Source organism: Macaca nemestrina, chromosome 4, assembly GCF_043159975.1.
Source record: "Macaca nemestrina isolate mMacNem1 chromosome 4, mMacNem.hap1, whole genome shotgun sequence".
In the NCBI taxonomy this organism is placed as follows: Eukaryota; Metazoa; Chordata; class Mammalia; order Primates; family Cercopithecidae; genus Macaca; species Macaca nemestrina.
In genome coordinates this window covers 169480522-169498172 of record NC_092128.1, presented here as the reverse complement: position 1 = coordinate 169498172, position 17651 = coordinate 169480522, and the positions used below count along the sequence as shown (strand labels likewise).

The 17651-nt window shown below is 36.1% G+C and overlaps 1 protein-coding gene across 6 annotated transcripts in view; it reads left to right on the top strand.

Annotated features, from left to right (window-relative positions):
- Nucleotides 1-4245: 4245 nt before the first annotated feature.
- Nucleotides 4246-17651, top strand: part of LOC105472802 (cysteine and tyrosine rich 1) — a 105374-nt gene continuing 91968 nt past the window's right edge. For 2 of the 6 annotated variants that reach the window (XM_011726332.2, XM_011726331.2), the window contains exons 1-2: nucleotides 4251-4686; nucleotides 11142-11244. In XM_011726332.2, coding sequence (XP_011724634.2) covers nucleotides 4272-4686; nucleotides 11142-11244 — 518 coding nt within the window. In that variant the 5' untranslated portion in view covers nucleotides 4251-4271. Of the gene's footprint in view, nucleotides 4687-11141; nucleotides 11245-17651 lie in introns of all 6 variants that reach the window. The other 4 variants (XM_071095530.1, XM_071095529.1, XM_071095528.1 and 1 more) reach the window with 4 other exon arrangements.

Below are 17651 nucleotides of genomic sequence, written 5' to 3'. Positions count from 1 at the left end.
CACATGTCATTAAATGAAGATGAAGAACAGACATGCAAGTAGAGCCCTTGCGTGTACATAAAATGTTTTTGTTGTATTTATTAATAGGTAATTAATGATAAGATATTATACTAATCTGTTTGACTATATGGTGAAATACATTATTGGAAGAGAGAAATGTGGGTCAGGGAACTCAAAAGGGGATTATCATCAAACCTGAACACACACTACCACATCATGGCAAAATCTGGTATGTGGCCTCTTGCCATGGGATCTAGCCTGCCTCTAACTGACTTGGTAATTTGGCCTTAGTCTTCTTACATAAGAAACTGGGAAACTGACCTAGACAATCTGTGGAGTCCTGTCCTATTCTAACTTTTTGGTCCTAAATGAAACTGTAAGTTAAAACTACTTACTTGTCGTATTTCACCTATAGCTTTTTAATCATCTTCAAGCATTTAAAATGTCAGCATATACATCATTCACAGGTACTTTTTTTAAAAAAGAGATACCCAGGAAGAAAGTGGGGAAAAAGAAAGTTCAATAGAAGATGAAAACATTATCTGCATTTTTCCACTGTTGAGATCATTTTGTACTCCGTTTCTTATTTAACTATATATCTTAAAGATCTTTTCAATAATTTTAAACATTAGATATCAGTTCATAATGTACATATACCCTAATTTACTTAACTGTTTTACCTCTGTTGTACATGTAAACTATTTTTTTAATTGTAATAAACATTGTTCTAGATGTCATAGTGGACAGAAATATTAATAAAATCTGATTTAGAAGAGGGTTCTTGGATTGCATTCTTTATCTTTCAGTGGGTTAAAAATAGTTTCACTCTCTTAAATTCCAAGGTTGCAAATGGGAAGTCTGATGCCTGTCAGATTCTCTTTTTCAAGCAAACATAAAAATTATATATGAAAATGTATATGATTTTAAATTTATACGTGCTGAAATTGGTCTCTAAGATATGTACATATTTGTGCTTCGTCTCCAAAAAATTTCTCGGAACTAACTCACCATTTTAAATCTGAAAATTCAAATTTTATTACAGCTCAGAATTTTTAAAACATTATTTCTTTGATGTTTGCTTTTTCACTTTTTGTTTCTTTGAAAACTATTAGCCTACACATTATTCTCATTCTTTGGTTTTTTATATTTTTATTCGTGGTTTCTATTTCTTTGTGTTTTTTTCTCTGTTATATGAAAAATGCTCTTTATTTGATCTAACAATTTTTTTTTCTTTTTTTGAGACAGAGTCTCACTCTGGAGTGCAGTGGCATGATCTCAGCTCACCGTAACCTCTGCCTCCCGATTCTCCTGCCTCAGCTTCCGGAATAGCTGAGAGCTGAGACTACTAGCGCGCACCACCACGCCCAGTTAATTTTTTGTATTTTTAGTACAGACGAGGTTTCACCATGTTGGCTAGGCTGTTCTTGAACTCCTAGCCTCAAGTGATACCCACCTCAGCCTCCCAAAGTGCAGGGATTACAGGCATTATCCATCATGCCTGGCCTGATCTAACAATCTAAGTGTTTTTTTGTTTTTTTTGTTTTTTTGTTTTAATGTGACTATTTTATAATTTTTTTCTGTATATTTTAAAACCTCAAATCACATTTATTTTAATTTCCAGAAACTCTTTTAATTCCTCTGATGTTGTATTCTTAAGGTTTCTCATTCCATACATATTTGTATATACATATTTTTTTCCTTCAAAGCCTTTCTTTTAACTCCCACAATTTCTTTAATGGCTTGCCATCTTTCTTTGCCTTTCCATGTCAATTGAGTTCGGTTTTCTGAGCATCTGCATACTTCAAGGTAGCAACTCTAGAAGGTAGACCTGCAGGCAAGCTTGCTCGACCAATCTGTTGAACTGTATGAGAAGTCTTTCTATTCTCAAAAGTAAGCTGAGACTATCCTGACCAACACTGCAACTTCCTATGGGGCTCAATGGCAACAGCCAGCCTCTTCCGGATCTGTGTCAATGAGTGGGCGGCAGAAGTCCCTCTTCTATCACAGCTACCAGTCTCCCTCAAGGATCTGTATTCAGTCTCATCTGCAAAGACAATCATTTTTCTATTCCAAGCAGGCTGGATATCATTCTTCAGCTCTGCAAACACTGACTTCCATCTGTATCTTCTTCCTTCAAGACTCAAAGGGCTTGTATGCCTGGGATTTTCTCTAGGTTCCAACCATTGTCCCAGTTATTTAGAAATTGTGCTTCCCAGTGGAATGTTTTGATCAGGATATAAGAACGACAGGACCTAGTGAAGAAGTCCTTGAACACCCTGGATTAAATGTTTGAATTTTAACCTAAGGGCGACAGGATGCTACTGAGTTTTAACCAGGTGAGTAAACATGATTAAATCTGTAGTTTAAGAAGAAATATTCCAGCTTCAGCCTGGCAAACATCTCTGAAGGCAGGGAGACTGAATATAATAAAGACTATAAAAGTCTAGATTAGGGCAGAAATAGAGGATAATTTAAAATGCATTTGAGTGGCGTTTAAGTGGACAGATTAGGTGAACTCGGTGACAGATTGGCCAGTGAGGATGAGAAAACAGGTGGAACTGATCAGGCTTCTTTTGAACGTGGTAGATGATTGGGCCTTCACCAAGGTGTAAAACACAGTAAAGAGCTTAGCTTATGTTTGTTTTGGGGGTGATGTTTCCTCCCACTCTCTTATGCCCTTGCAGCAGTGCATTTATAGGAAATAATTCCCGGAACAGAACTGACTAAATTAAGTACATGTGTATTTGAATTTTCGTATATGTAAACACATTGTTTCCCTTAAGAGTTCATTTGGTTTTGTGTTTGGTTGGTTTGAGACATGAAAAGTGAGGTCTCACTGTCAATTTGATTTCTATATTTATATTTATTTGTTTTGTATGAAGTATCTATTAATACCCTTCCTCAGTTATCTCTTGGTTGTTTTTCCTATTGATTTCTTTACGCTCAGTATAATAATGAGATTAGGACTTTGCATCTTTGCATTGCAAATGTTTTTGCCAGTTAAATGTTTGCCAACTGGAAGTTTTAATTCTTATTTAGTCAAGTTGGTCAATATTTTGCGGTTTCTGAGTTTTTTATAATGTTTAGACAAGGCTTCCCTATTCCACAAATATTTGAATATTATGCTCTTATTCTTTAATCTAACATTTGCATAGTTCTATCTTAAATATGTAATTCATATAGAACTGATTTTGATGTAAAAAGATAAGGCTCCACAGATGGCTATTCATGGTCTCAACACTTTTCACTGAGTAACTCATCATTTCCCCTACTACTTTATATTGATACTTCTTTAAACCATAAATTAAATTGCTGTACACACTCATGTCTACTTTTGGGTTCCCTTTTCTCTTTCATTGAGCCTATCTATTCCAATGTTAATCTAAACTGTTTTAATTATGGTGATATTATATGTAATATCCCATTCATTATTCCCATGCATTACTCTTGTTTTAAATAGATACTCTTACATATTTATTTTCCACATAAACTTTAGAATCAGATTGGTTTGAAAAAAAATCATGTTATTTTTTAAATTGAGATCAATTTTATTTCTAAATGTATAGAATAATTTGGGGAATCTTGTCTTTATGCTACTAAAATTTCTTAGTGAAAAAAAGTATCTCTTTACTTATTCACATCTTTGTTTTTTTCTTCATGCATGACATTGAGAACTTTCTAACTGATTTTTGTTTGCAGGAAAGAAAACTATTGGTTTTCTAAACAAGAACTTCATTGTTGATTAACTTTGATTTTCCATGTATACACATATTTCATTTGCTAATGACAATTTAGCTTTCATTTTTTATAAATCTTTTTCTTTCTCTTGTTTAATTGCATAGGTCAGTAACTCCAAAACATTGTCAAAATCATAACGACAATGTGCACTGTTTGGGTTTTTTTTCCTGAATTTACAGGAAAAAACAATAAACATTTTATCAGCTTTCAGCAGAGATGCCATACACTTTCTGTACTTCCCAATCCTGAGTTTTCGTCGCTGTCACTCTTTGTCCAATACCTTCAGTCCTGAAAATTCCTTCCCTTTGTTTAAAGATAAAAAACAAAGTTGTTCATCCATTGCTTTGAAAGGAAAAACTGTAGTGGAGGGCAGGGCTAAAAAGGAGCAGGTTGAACTCCACAGCAATCGCCAAAGCAAGGGGTTAGAAAAAGTTTCTTGGTCCTCTAGTCACTCTTTAGAAGGAAGAACCCGAGCTTGGGGAGGAGTCGGGGCCACCCCCGCCCCCTGCCCGGAGTCGTTGCCACCCGCGGAGATGAAATGTGAGCCTGGGTGGCCAAGGACGCCGGAGTGGCAGCCTTCCCCGCGCCTGAGCGCAGTGGGGCGAGACAAAGAGACCTGGGCCCCCAGCGCAGCCCGTCTCGGGCCACGCGCGCCCCAGCTCCGCGGAGTCCCGCACTCGCTGGCCCGGGACGCGCCCGGCCCAGGCTCCCTTGGAAGGCTCCCTAGGAAATGGCCGGGTCTCCGCTCCACCCGGCTCTCAGGAGCGCTGCTCTCTCCATCTGATCGTCCTCCATCCTACCCATTCCCTCCGGTTCCGGGCTCTCCCTTCGCTCCAAGCCTATCTCTGGCGCGCAACCTCAGGTCACCGGCTTGGATGGACGCTCCAAGGCTGCCCGTGCGTCCAGGGGTCTTGCTTCCGAAGTTGGTCCTGCTCTTTGTCTACGCAGGTCAGTGACAGAGGGCGGCGGAGAGGGTCAGAGGCTCGGGGCAGGGCTTGGGTCACGATCCGGGCCAAGTTGGGTTGAGCTGGACGGACTGGGACCTTTGCAGAAGGACCTTTGCAGACGCCTCTGCCTTTTCTGCGAAGCGATGGCAGAAACCCGCGCGCTTCCACCCTCACGCGGTTTTTGTTTTGTTCCTTTTACTTTTTGTATTTCTTTTCTTTCCCTTTCCACCTTGGAAATAGCAGTCTCCTGTTTAGGGGATTTGACTCTGGATAGAGTAAACTACATCCAAATAAACTTATCTGGATAGGGTAGGCAGTGGACTCTCCACCTTCTGCTTTCTTAATATTCCTGGTTTTCCCTCTTACGAATAAAAAAAAACTTAGAGCTTTGTTTTTGTTCTTTGGGAGATTTACAAGTGCAGTAGACTGAGCTATAGGATTGAAGTCAAACACAGGTTTTTGAGAAGCTTGAATTCACCCAGGGTCTAATCTGTGTTAGTTGATTTGGTATACACTTGTTTATAAGAGAAGGACATCTCATTTCCCTTCTAATTATTTGTAGTAAGAACTGCTAATAATTAAGCAAAGTGAGTTTTCTTGTTCTGTGATTAATATGGAGCCCCAAATGGCCTTTCATTGGTTATTCAGGTATAAAGTGTCTTACACATGTGGTCTTTGCATTCGTTCATATTCACAAAACAATGCAAGCTAAAAGCAAAGTTCTTTGTACAATGTTTTTATGTCTCTAACGTCCTGTGACAAAAATCGCAGGCTCATCCATGAGCCTCCAATACTAAATGTATACATAGCACTGAAGTTTACCTTTGATACTCAAAAATATATTGCAACTGAAACGATTTTCTTCAACGTTGGACCTGAGCATTAAAAGAATTGAATTTCTCATTCAACCTTGCTAGAAAAGAGTCACCATAACTTCTGTGGACATTTTCAGTTTGTTTATTGAAATGCAAATTAGTGGCTGTCTAGGAGTTACCCTTTTAAAGATGTTTATGGCAGGAAAAAACGCTGACTTTCTAATATGGAAATTCATAAAAGTAGGATAAGTTCTTTCTATTAAATGAAGAGAATTTCTATTTAATCTGTTTACAACATTTATTTCTTTTATTAAACTTATATAAGGTTTTCAGAATTGGAGGGATTAACAGAGTCAATTGCATTAATACTCGTTTTCTATTGAAAAAATCTCTTTATTAGTTCTTTCAAAGCAATTATGCTTTTCACCGCCTCTGCTCAACAGTGTTTAATACTTTCACACTCACACTTACTCAACCACTCCTTTGAACCACAATTTTGTTTGTTTGTTTATTATATTCCTTCTGGTAAACTGAAAGCTTCTGCTTTACACATCTCCCCCCTCCACCTGTTTCCCCAGTGCAGATGCCCAGCTCCTCAGGGCTCAGGAAATCAGCAAAGCTGGCCAGCAACAAGGGTGGTTAGTTTAGAAAGTTTTCAGTCCATTCATTTCTCTTCTTTGGAATCCTTCTCTTGTAAGGCACAAAGTCATTGTAAGCCAGTGCTAAGTTGACTTATTATCTTTGCTAAGAAGTGTTTAGCTAATAAGTTCGTTGGTGTCAATTCCTGGATTCTTATTCAGAGGCCTTTTTTTGCTTTTTATATTCATTCAACTATTACTTACTGAGATATGTTGAGCCATAAGAGGTCATGTTCTTATCAGTCTTCTCTGGGAAATATGGTATGATCATAAATTACTTTAAGGTATAAAAGGTTGTGTCATAGGAGAGGTAAAATCATGTGCTATAGATGTTCAAAGAAGAAACCTTATTGCTGGCTTAAAAGAGTAAACTTCATGAGGACAATGTCTATTTTGTTCAGCAAAAAGATCAATCAATATTTGCTCAGGAAAACTGAATTGAGGAAGACTTGAAGGAACTAGACCTTTGAAAAATGGAGACGCCCTGAACCAAACGAGATGGAGTAGGATATAGCAGGATATCGTGGGATCAAAGGCAAAAATCAAGATCTGTACATGCAACAAAGGATATTTCAGTTTGGTTGCAACTAAGAGGTATGGCTGGAAGTAAGGGCGGAGGTTAGATGCTGGAACACCCCAGAAATCGAACGAGTTCATACTATTAAATGAATTGCCAGCTTCATGGGACAAAAATCTATGTAGATGCATTACTCATAATCTAAATTATTTTCCCCAAAGCAAATGCATTAGATTCACATTTTATTTGGCTAAACAAATAAGAACAAAGTTTCTATACCTGAAGCATCATGTTGTACTATAGAGTTACTTTTGGAAGGAGACCCAGTGAAGTGTCAATATTATTGTCTGACTCCCACTGCAGGCTACAAAGACAGGATTTGGTCAAGGTTTTACCTTCCGGGCCTCAGCCAGTAACTTCTGTCCCCTCCCTTTCCTTCCTCTCTTATCTTAGCTATAGTTTGCAAGGGCCATTTCTAAGCAAGCGCTTCAAGCCAGATACTGCTTTTCCTGTTCTGCACTTTCCTTAAGGTGGGAGGCAGGGTGAGTTGGGAGGCACGGGTGAGCTGGGGAACCTTCTTCCAGACCACACCTTTCAGCAAAAAGTCATTGAAGAAAGTTTAAATTGGCTGATTTTCAGGGATACTAACTTGGACATTAGATGTAATATTATTTATCTTCTGAAGACAAATTGGAATGGTCTGTTCTTTCTCCAGTGAGAAAAAGCTCCTGTATGGCACCAACACTGATCTTTGCCAAATTATTCTCAAATATCCCAGAGAAAGCAACTAACACAAAAAAGGCTTTGAGGTGTGGCTGAAATTTCATTTTGGAGAGGCTGTGATTGTAAATGTATTTGCCATCCTGTTAAATCTCCCCTTTTGGGTAGTTTAATTCTGGGAAGTAGACAAGAGCACTGGAAAATGCCATAAAAACAATGACCAATGTGTAACATGATCCAGATGTTTGCTCAGGTATAATCCAGCTGCTTGGCTACAAGATTTTGGGCTTGGTTTCCTGTAACATTGGCTCAAAATATTTTGATAACACCATGTCTTTATAAGAGTAGTCACCGGAATACAATGGTAGCAATTGAATCTTTGATATTGATGGAGAGTTTAATAAGATGTCACTGTCCTGGACACGGTTCAAAGGGCACCCATGAAGTTACTTACACATTGGTTGTCCTACTCTGACAGAATAGTGGGGACATTAGCTCTTTCACAATCAGAGTGGCTTTAATTTATTTTTTAAATAATTTCAACATCTTTAATTTTAGACTCAGGGAGTACATGTGCAGATTTGTTACATGAGTATATTTTGTGATGCTGAGGTTTGAGGTACAATTGATCCCGTCACCCAGGTATTGAATATAGCACCCAATAGTTCGTTTTTCAACCCCTCCCCACTCCCTTTCCTTCCCGCTCTAGAAGTCCCCAGTGTCTACTGTTGCTATCTTTATGCCCATGAGTACCCAGGGTTTAGCTCTCACTTGTGAGAACATGCGGTATTTGGTTTTCTGTTCCTGAATTAATTTGCATAGGATGATGGCCTCTAGCTTCATCCATGTTGCTGCAAAGGACATGATTTTAATCTTTTTTTTCCTGGCTGCATAGTATTCCATGGTGTATATGTACCACATTTTCTTTACTGAGTCCACTATTAGTGAACACTTAGGATGAGTGTCCTTACTATTTCAAATAGTGCTGTGATGAATGTACAAATGCATTTCTCTTTTTGATAGAATGATTTATTTCCCTTTGGATATATACCCCAGCAATGAGATTACTGAGTCAAATGGTAGTTTCGATTTAAGTTCTTTGAGAAATCTCCAAACTGCTTTTCATAGTGGTTGAACTAATTAACATTTCCAGTAACAGTGTATAAGTGTTCCCTTTTCTCCACGGGCTCATCAGCATCTGTTGTTTTTTTGACTTTTCAGTAATAGCGCTCTATTTTGATTTGCATTTCTCTGATGATTGGTGACTTGTTGAACATTTTTTTGTTGTGTGTGTTGGCTGCTTGTATGTCTTCTTTTGAGAAGTGTCTGGTTCATGTCCTTTGCCCATTTTTTAATGGGATTATTTAGTTTTTGCTTGTTCAATTATTTAAGTTCCTTATAGATTCTGGATATTAGGCTTTTGTCAGATGCATAGCTTACACATATTTTCTCCCATTCTGTAGATTGTTTGCTTACTCTGTTGATAGTTTATTTTGCTGTGCAGAAGCTCTTTAGTTTAATTAAATCCCGCTTGTCAATTGCTTTTGTTGCAATTGCTATTGAGGACTTAGTTATAAATTCCTTCCCAAGGCTGATGTCAGGAATGGTGTTTCCTAGCTTTTCTTCCAGGAGTCTTATAGTTTGAGGTCTTTCATTTAAATCTTTAATCAATTTCAGTTAATTTTTGTATGTGGTAAAAGATAGGGGTCCATTTTCATTCTTCTGTGTATGGCTAATTGGTTATCCAGCACCATTTATTGAATAGGGAGTCCTTTCCCCATTGCTTATTTTTGCTGACTTTGTCAAAGATCAGATGGCTGTAGGTGTACGTTGAATGGCTTTTAAGAACATGAAGCAAAACATCCCCACTAAGCCCTTCAGATAACTGACCAGTAATAAATTAGACAGCACTAAAAATGAGAGCTATGGAAATTCACCAAGAAAACTGTAAAATAAATAGCCTTTAAAAGTGTGTTGTACTCTGCAAAAAGCATTTATTGTCAATATATTGGCTTCTCCCTTGTATCTAAATCATTAGATCGTGTTTCTGTTTTCAAATTTTAGAAGTGGACTTAAGTACTTACTGAATCTCACAAAGGTAATTATTTTTCGTTTTCATTCCTTCTTACCACAATCCAGAGGTAAGCCTCAAGGGTCATGTTTGACTACCTATAATGTAAAAATAAAACTGAGGGGAAGGAAACATGAATTTTTCCATTTGTTCCACAAAAGCCACGCATAATTGTTAACGGTGACTGAACTTTGCTATCTTCTAATCACATCTCTTTGTAAAGGATCATCTTAGCAGATGATACTTTAGCAGAAGTGATTTAAAAGCAACGTAAAATTTCCTTTCTGGATAAATCAGTTACATGGACATGTAGACATAAATATAATATTTTGTACTTTTAATGTTATGGCTTTGATAGGGAAGCAAAAGTTTTATATAATTTATATAATAATTAATATTACCTTCAGGAATTGAGTTGGAAATGGATTATTTTGTGACTCTTAAATGTATAACCTAAATTATCAGACTGTACTTAATGTTTTCCTAATCATGTACCTGAAACTTACATATCCATCATAACTTATATGACTAACTCGGTGACAACCTTAGCTTGTTAAACATAAATCATTTAGCTGGAATAAAGAATACTTAAAAGCTAGAGTAATTTTTATCCAAAATTTTTAGTATAATTTTTCTTGCTGCAAAATATATGGAAAAAATAGTAATTTCTGATCCTTTATTCAGAAAATAACTTTTCCTCCTTCACATAGTACTGTTTTATATCTTACTGATTCCTCAATCTGACATTAAGTAAACTCTTAATTGTTTACAAAATATTGTCTATGGGGATTTCTTCCTATAACCAATCATCTTTTAATCCAAATGAATTTACAGGATGCAGACTCATTGTGTTACCACATGTATGCAAACTGTAATTATACAGGTAAAAAATAGCACAAAAAGGAAAGCATACAATGTAGTATCATGGAAAATATACATCATTTTGAAATTATTCCTTTTTGGTGTTATTCATACCACTAAACCTTCTATTGATTGAGTTCAGTTGAGAATACAAGACCCTAAAGTTAGAAAACTTTTTTTTTTTTTTTTTTTTGAGGCAGAGCCTCACTGTGTCGCCCAGGCTGGAGTGCAGTGGCATGATCTCGGCTCATTGTAACCTCCATTTCCTAGGTTCAAGCAATTCTCCTGCCTCAGCCTCCTGAGTAGCTGGTATTACAGGTGTGTACCACCACACCCAGCTACTTTTTGTATTTTTAGTAGACACTGGATTTTACCATGTTGGCCAGGCTGGTCTCGAACTCCTGACCTTAAGTTATCCACCCGCCTCAGCCTCCCAAAGTGCTAGGATTACATGCATGAGCCATTTTGCTTGGCCAAGAAGACTTTATCATTTAAAATTTATTATAAAAACTCTATGGACAAATCCAATGACTGAGTAGTTTAATTGTTCTTTAATTCCTTCCTTCATTATCTCATTCAACTAACCCTGACTAGCAATTATGGTGCTTGGTATAGAAGATTCAAGAATTGTCTTTGTCTTTACAGGTTATAGTCTAATGGGGAAGGGAGGCTAATTTAGATCCTTACGAATGTTTTTGAATTCTGAGGACGAAAATGAAGATTTAAAACCACTAAAGAGTGGTCATTGGCTGATTAAGATGTGAAATAGCATAATTTTTCCTGAAACTGTGATTTTACAACTATAACTGCTCACAAATGGTTTTTGTTTTGTAGATGATTGCCTTGCTCAGTGTGGCAAAGATTGCAAATCTTACTGCTGTGATGGAACCACACCCTACTGTTGCTCCTACTACGCTTATATTGGGAATATCCTCTCGTGAGTATCAGTCAAATTTGGCAATACTGATGCTCTTCCTCTTGTCCAGTTGTCCAGTTATGTCTTTTAAAAGTACTAAGTGATAGTTGTGGGCAAGAGATTTCAAGACTGGTTACTGACCTGAAATCTTTACTGGAGATATTAACACATCACTATCTAATGGACTATGTTGTTTGACAAACTATGCAAAATAATATACAAAATAAATTGCCTTCACTATAAAGGAACTAAAAAGAGTTATTCTTTTATTGTTTTATTTTGTGTACTCTAATAATGTTTTACATAGGCATCATTTTATTGATAATTTTGTAACATCGTCAGTGATATGGTTTTGTCTGTTTTATGCAAGTTAAAATTTGTTATTTAATTATAGCCAGTTTATTTTGTCATCATGTATGAATTTAATATACCCAGTAGATGTCAGGAAAAAGAGAGGTTATGAATAAAAAACAGATGAGACATGAAATGCCAGTTCTCACATAATACATATACAGCAACTTCAGGAAACAGGTTTAGAGCCTAGGACAAGCTAGGCACGGGTAATGCAAAGTGATAAACAACAAGGCACAAAAACACAAATGAAATATATACATGTAGACTCTGTGAAGCATTTCCTTGTAACAAATTAGAAATTTATTTTAGAGCCGCTTCTGGACAAAGGGAAATACAGAATCTGGACCTGCCTCCAGGGCTGTATGGCAGGAAAAGTCTGTACTTGTCAGTTCCTCAAGAGAGGAATCCACAACTGAGAAATAAAAGGTTGAGAATTAGGAACATAAGAATTTCTTGAGTCAAAATCCCCATGGCTTTCAGTTAGCAGCAGTGGTTGTGCCTCTGTCTTCCGTTCTTGTTTTTCAAGTCAGGATCATGGTGATTTGGGAAATGTTCTGTTTAACTCATGCCCTACAAAGGCTCAAGTGGAAACGGGAACCATTAGGCGCTAAGTCATCTGTGCCAGGCTATTTTAGGGACGTGTCCATTGAGACGACTTGTTACACATCCTCCATTTCCCGAGAATAGAAAACCTGGCACCGCATAAACTTTCTAGAATCAGTGTTGAGGCTGATATTAGAGATAATGACTCTGAGAATACAAAAAAAAAAAAAAATCATACTTCGGGATACTCTTGAACACTATAATAAATGTGAAAGAAATGTCAAGCTATAATAAAAAACCATGTGTGGAATTTAAGCCTTCTTTGAAATGCAAATAAGCTCCAAATAAAATGTTTGAATTTTTCTTCATGGGTGGTTTGGTAGAAAAGAGATTAAGCCCACTTTTTACATTAGAAAACTGTCAGTATGATTTTTTACAGTAACTTATCAGCTCAAATATAAATATATAATGATGTTCCCGGTGGCATATTACTTCACAGTATTTAAAGTAACTTAAAATATATTATTAATATATTTAATTTTTTTTTTTCTCAAACGGTCTCCACATGCTAGATGCTGCTGTCCCAGGTAGAGGTGTGAGTATAGATTTGGAAAATGTGAAGTCAAAGTGATTCTGTGATTCTTTGGTCATCTGGCTCCTGGCCTATTTCTTGATTCACTAACTATATCATGGGGTGTGTTGTGCACTCTTTCTCATTCCATAGCTACCTCCACCCAGGTAAATACATATAACTCATAACTACTTATGAATCAGAATATTTTTAAATATTTGAATGTATAGATGTACTTGATATGATTTACATTTGCAATGAAGTTCACGTTTTTATGGTACACGTTCTAAATCTTTAATTTCACCGCTGGTTACAGTGAAGAATTAGTTGAGTTGATACATGTATCTAGGTTATTAGGACCAGGTACTTGTTATGTTTGGGGGGAAAAAATCGTGTTTCAGAAGGGAAAATAAACACAGATGGCATTATATTTCAGGCAGTTATAACTGAACTTTCTGTTAAAAATAGAAACCAGTGAGTAAATATCGTGCAAAACAATTCTTAGCAAAAAGAAAGGTGGCAGTGGTGGGGGGAGACTTTAAAGCATTTTCCTACTTGATAAAAGGGAATACATTTTCAGGATTTCCAGCTATTGTTTAACATTTGAAAAGAGTTCTTAACTCCACCCAAAGTGCTTTTTTTTTTTTTAATTGGTGGTTGGGGATGCAGGAGATAGGAAAAAAATTAATTCCAAGAATGCTTACAAGGGTTCCTTCATATACTTGTCAAATATTTCTGTTTTGAAACTCACAAATGATGTTTCCTCTTTTTGAAGCATCCAGGCACATTCTTAGTGAAATCATTTTAATAGTCATAACAGAAAGTTAAACCCTCGTGGTTATTAGAAAAGTAATAAGCAAGAAAGCAGTAGCACAATGAAATGTTAGGTAACTTCAATGAAGATTTTTATAATTTGGTTTATATTTTTGTTTGTTTTTAAAACAAAAATGCTTGCTCAGTTTAAAATGAGCTAAAAAGAGAGCAAAACATAATGTGGGCATTTTAGAGTGTTTGTAAATTGGTTGGGTTAGGGCCTCTTGACTTCCCTTGCTGAGGTCTTCCCCTAGTCACGCACTGAAATAATCAATGTTGCTTTTCAGCCCTTAATTCTGCTAACTTCAATTGCCCTTGCTCTTTTGCAAACTAACCATTAAGATTTGTTTATAAAACAGTCACAGGAGCTAATTTAGTTGAAAAGTCTTATTTTACTCAATTTGCTCTCCTTTTTATTTTATTTATTTATTTATTTGAGACAGAGTCTCATTCTGTTGCCCAGACTGGAGTACTGTGGCACAATCTCAGCTCACTGCAGCCTCTGCCTCCTGAGTTCAAGCAATTCTCAGGTCTCAGCCTCCCAAGTAGCTGGGATTACAGGCAGGCGCCACCATGCCTGGCTACTTTTTGTATTTACCATGTTGTCCAGGCTGGTGTTGGACTCCTGGCCTCAAGAGATCTGCCCAACTCGGCTTCTCAAAGTGCTGACAGGTAAGAGCCACTGTGCCCCGCCCTCTCATTTTTTTTTTTTTTTTAAGATTCTTTCTATTCTAAATATGAGTTAATTTTGGCAGATAAATTCAGGTGCCCTTTTTCTTTCTTATTTCTGTTAGGAATTTTACGATTTACTTCTGTCTTATGAAAAACTTTAAAAATTGAACTTAAAAGATAGCCTATCTACTTCTGGTCATTATAGTCACAGATACTGAACTTAAAAGATAGCCTATCTACTTCTGGTCATTATAGTCACAGATACTGACTTCAGTGTAGGAGAGTCCGTATTATTCAGAATTTAAGAATAATTTTTACAGTATTCAGCATGTTTAGTTGAATCGATTATTTATAAATGCACATTGAGTGCCTGTTACCATGGCAGTGCGGGCCTAGGTCCTGGGATCCAAAGATGAAAAAATGATGGACTCTGACTTCCAAGACCTCAAAATCTGGTAAGAAAAGAGAGCACAGACAAATAATTCTAATTCAAAGAGCTAGTCTATGAAGTATTATTGGAGGACCGGAAAGCTAAGTCTATGTGTGTGTGTTTGTGTGTGTGTGTTTAGGAGATGATTAGGGAACACATCATCAACATAGAATCTGATCAGAGTTTTGAAGGAGAAGTAGATATTTACATAAATAGTGAAGAAAGGGACATGCTTTTTGGAAAGACTCTTGCATACAAAGTCAAAGATACAAGAAAGAAAATGATCCAATTGAGAAAGTCCCTACTGTTCAGTGTGGCTAGAGGGGGAAGGGTAAACTTTGAATATAATGTAGGAATAAGTGGGTCAGGCAAAAGATCCTTTAATAAAGTGCTTGGTCATGCCTAGCAAAACTAAAATGAAATAATATAGTACTTTTCTGGAAATCAGGTATCTGGTTTTATGTAGAACAGACACGTTCTTAGACATCATTAAGACGATAGACAAAGATGAGAAGGCTCCAAATGAAGCTTCTTTTTATTTATTCCATACATGAAATATTTGGAATGCACACTTTGAGATGTTACACCATTTGAAATCATTTATGACAAACTATGTGACCTTATAATTATTTCTCCATTTAAGAGATTTTTGACCATGAGGGCAACTACCTGAAGAGAGAAGTGTCGGAATCTTTAAAAATGAGAATTGGGCCAATTTGAGAAATAAACAATTTCCCACCAGATTGATTCTCAAACATTTCATTCAGCAACTCTGCTTCATGGAAGACAGATTATTCTGTGATGAATATGGAAAAGGTTGTTTAACTTTTTGCTGCTAATGAAATTTAATTGCCATTCCCCAGAAAGTAGATCCAGCGTAAAAATGTGGTTTATAGAGTCCTCTTTAGAGTTGGTAGAATTCAAGGGAATAGAGGGTGTAATTGAGTGGCTAATTACTGTTATCCAGTGGAACAAGATAAACACAGAACTGAAGTAAAGTTGAGGAAAATGAAGGTATTCTGTTTTGTAAGAGAATAATTGTACAATATCGAATATGAACAAAATATTGACTAGTTTGGACATAGTGAGCTAGATGACAATATATCGCATTTAATTTCCTAACTCAAAAATAGATTTTGCTTTTCCACTTTGCCATTGTAAAATACTGATCCGTCTGTGGATTCTTCAGAGCCCATCTGGCCAACATAAAATCCCCACAGGAAAAAAAAAAAAACCAAGAGGGAGAACTAATAATGGAGATCCTAGTGAGATTAAATTTCTTTTCTTCTCAATGAAATGTGAAAGATGTATTACCCGCAGTTCGGCAAAGAGAGCTAATAAATATTACAACTGTGATTTGAGAGCCATGCTATGCATGAAAGCAAAACTGACTTAAAAGATAAAGGTTTCATATTTTCAAACGGCATTTGAGGTCCTATGATCATTAAGTATCTTAGTGTTCTGGAATAAACAGGTAAGGCTATTCAAACACTGACAAACATAATGCATTTAAAAAGGCCTTTGGCATTGGTAAAAAAAAAAAAAATCATTTAAATTAATTAAGTTAGAATAATCTTAGTAACTAGATATGAAAAGACCTCTAGAAAGTACATACTGAACAAATCAAAGTTTCTGGGAGCCTTATTTTTGTTTTAACAATGACACAAAGATAAGTAACTAATATGATGTTAAAATAAATATGAACTTGATTTAGAATGTAGAAACAACTTAGGTTTGCTGTAAGAAGGAAGTCAATGACATTCAAATGTATATTTGCATTCTATGAGTTATTATATTAAAAGAAAATATACATGTGTAGATAACTAAAACTTCTCTCAGTCCAATTTCTATGCTGTTATTAAGCCTAATTGTCAGAAACAGAATTGGTTTTGAGGAAGGAAAAATAAAGTTTCTAGAACATGTTTTCCACAATTTATCTTACAGCTATGTACAGTTTTTCATGATCTACATCAGGTGCTGGAGGATATAGCCATGAATCAAACATGAGGTTCCTGCCCTTGAGTTGCTTAGAAGCTACTGAGAAGCATAGACACATCAGCAGATGAACTTGCTGTGGGAAGCACAAAATACAGTGGGATCAGAGACAAGGAGCTTTGATTCCAACTTTAGAGTGCTGGAAAGGTCTCTTAAAGAAGAGTAATTCTAAGATCAGTTTTAAAAGGAAAAGCAATTAAAATCATCACTCAGAGTTAAAATGCTTAGCAAGCTAGGGATATAGAAGAAAAATGTTTAACCTAGTAAATATGTATTTTAAAAACCACCACCCTAAATCAGGCACCATAATCAATGGTATGTTGTTTTAATCCTTGCCTTTAAAGGCAAAAATATGACAAACTAGTGCCTTCTACCACTTCTAGTCAGCATTGTACTGGAAGTCCTGGCCAGCGCAATCAGTGAGACACATTTTTAAAAAGGTAATTAAAATTGGAAAGGAAGAAAGTAAATTGCTCTCATTTACAAATGAGATGATTGTCAGTATTCCTCAGACTATAAAACATGGAATTCACCAAAATTGCAGGATATAAGTTCAGTGTACAAAAGTGGTTTATTCCTAGATACCATCAACAATCAATAAGAAAATGTAATAGATATGTGCATAAATAAATCTGAAATACAATATTTAAAACAATAATGTATCCAGTAAGAAATCCAGTAATAATATATGCATTTAGTGAGTATTATAACCATGTAAAAATTACAAGGGATAAAGGGAGACCTAATGAAATTAAGAGACATATCAAATTGTGGATGCAAGTATTGTAAAGATGTCAATATTTGAATATGGCAGTTCTTCCTGAACTATCTGTAAATTCAGTGCAATTCCAATTAAAATCCACAAGAACATTTTTTGTTGAATTTGAAAGAATGGGCCTAAAATTTATGTGGCACAGTAAAGGTCGTGGAGAGAGAAGAGAGCTATGAAAAAGACCAAGGTCAGAAGATAATGCCTTACAGACATCAAGATTTATTACAAAGTTATGAAAAACAAATTGTGTGATATTGGTTCACAGATAAACCAAAAGA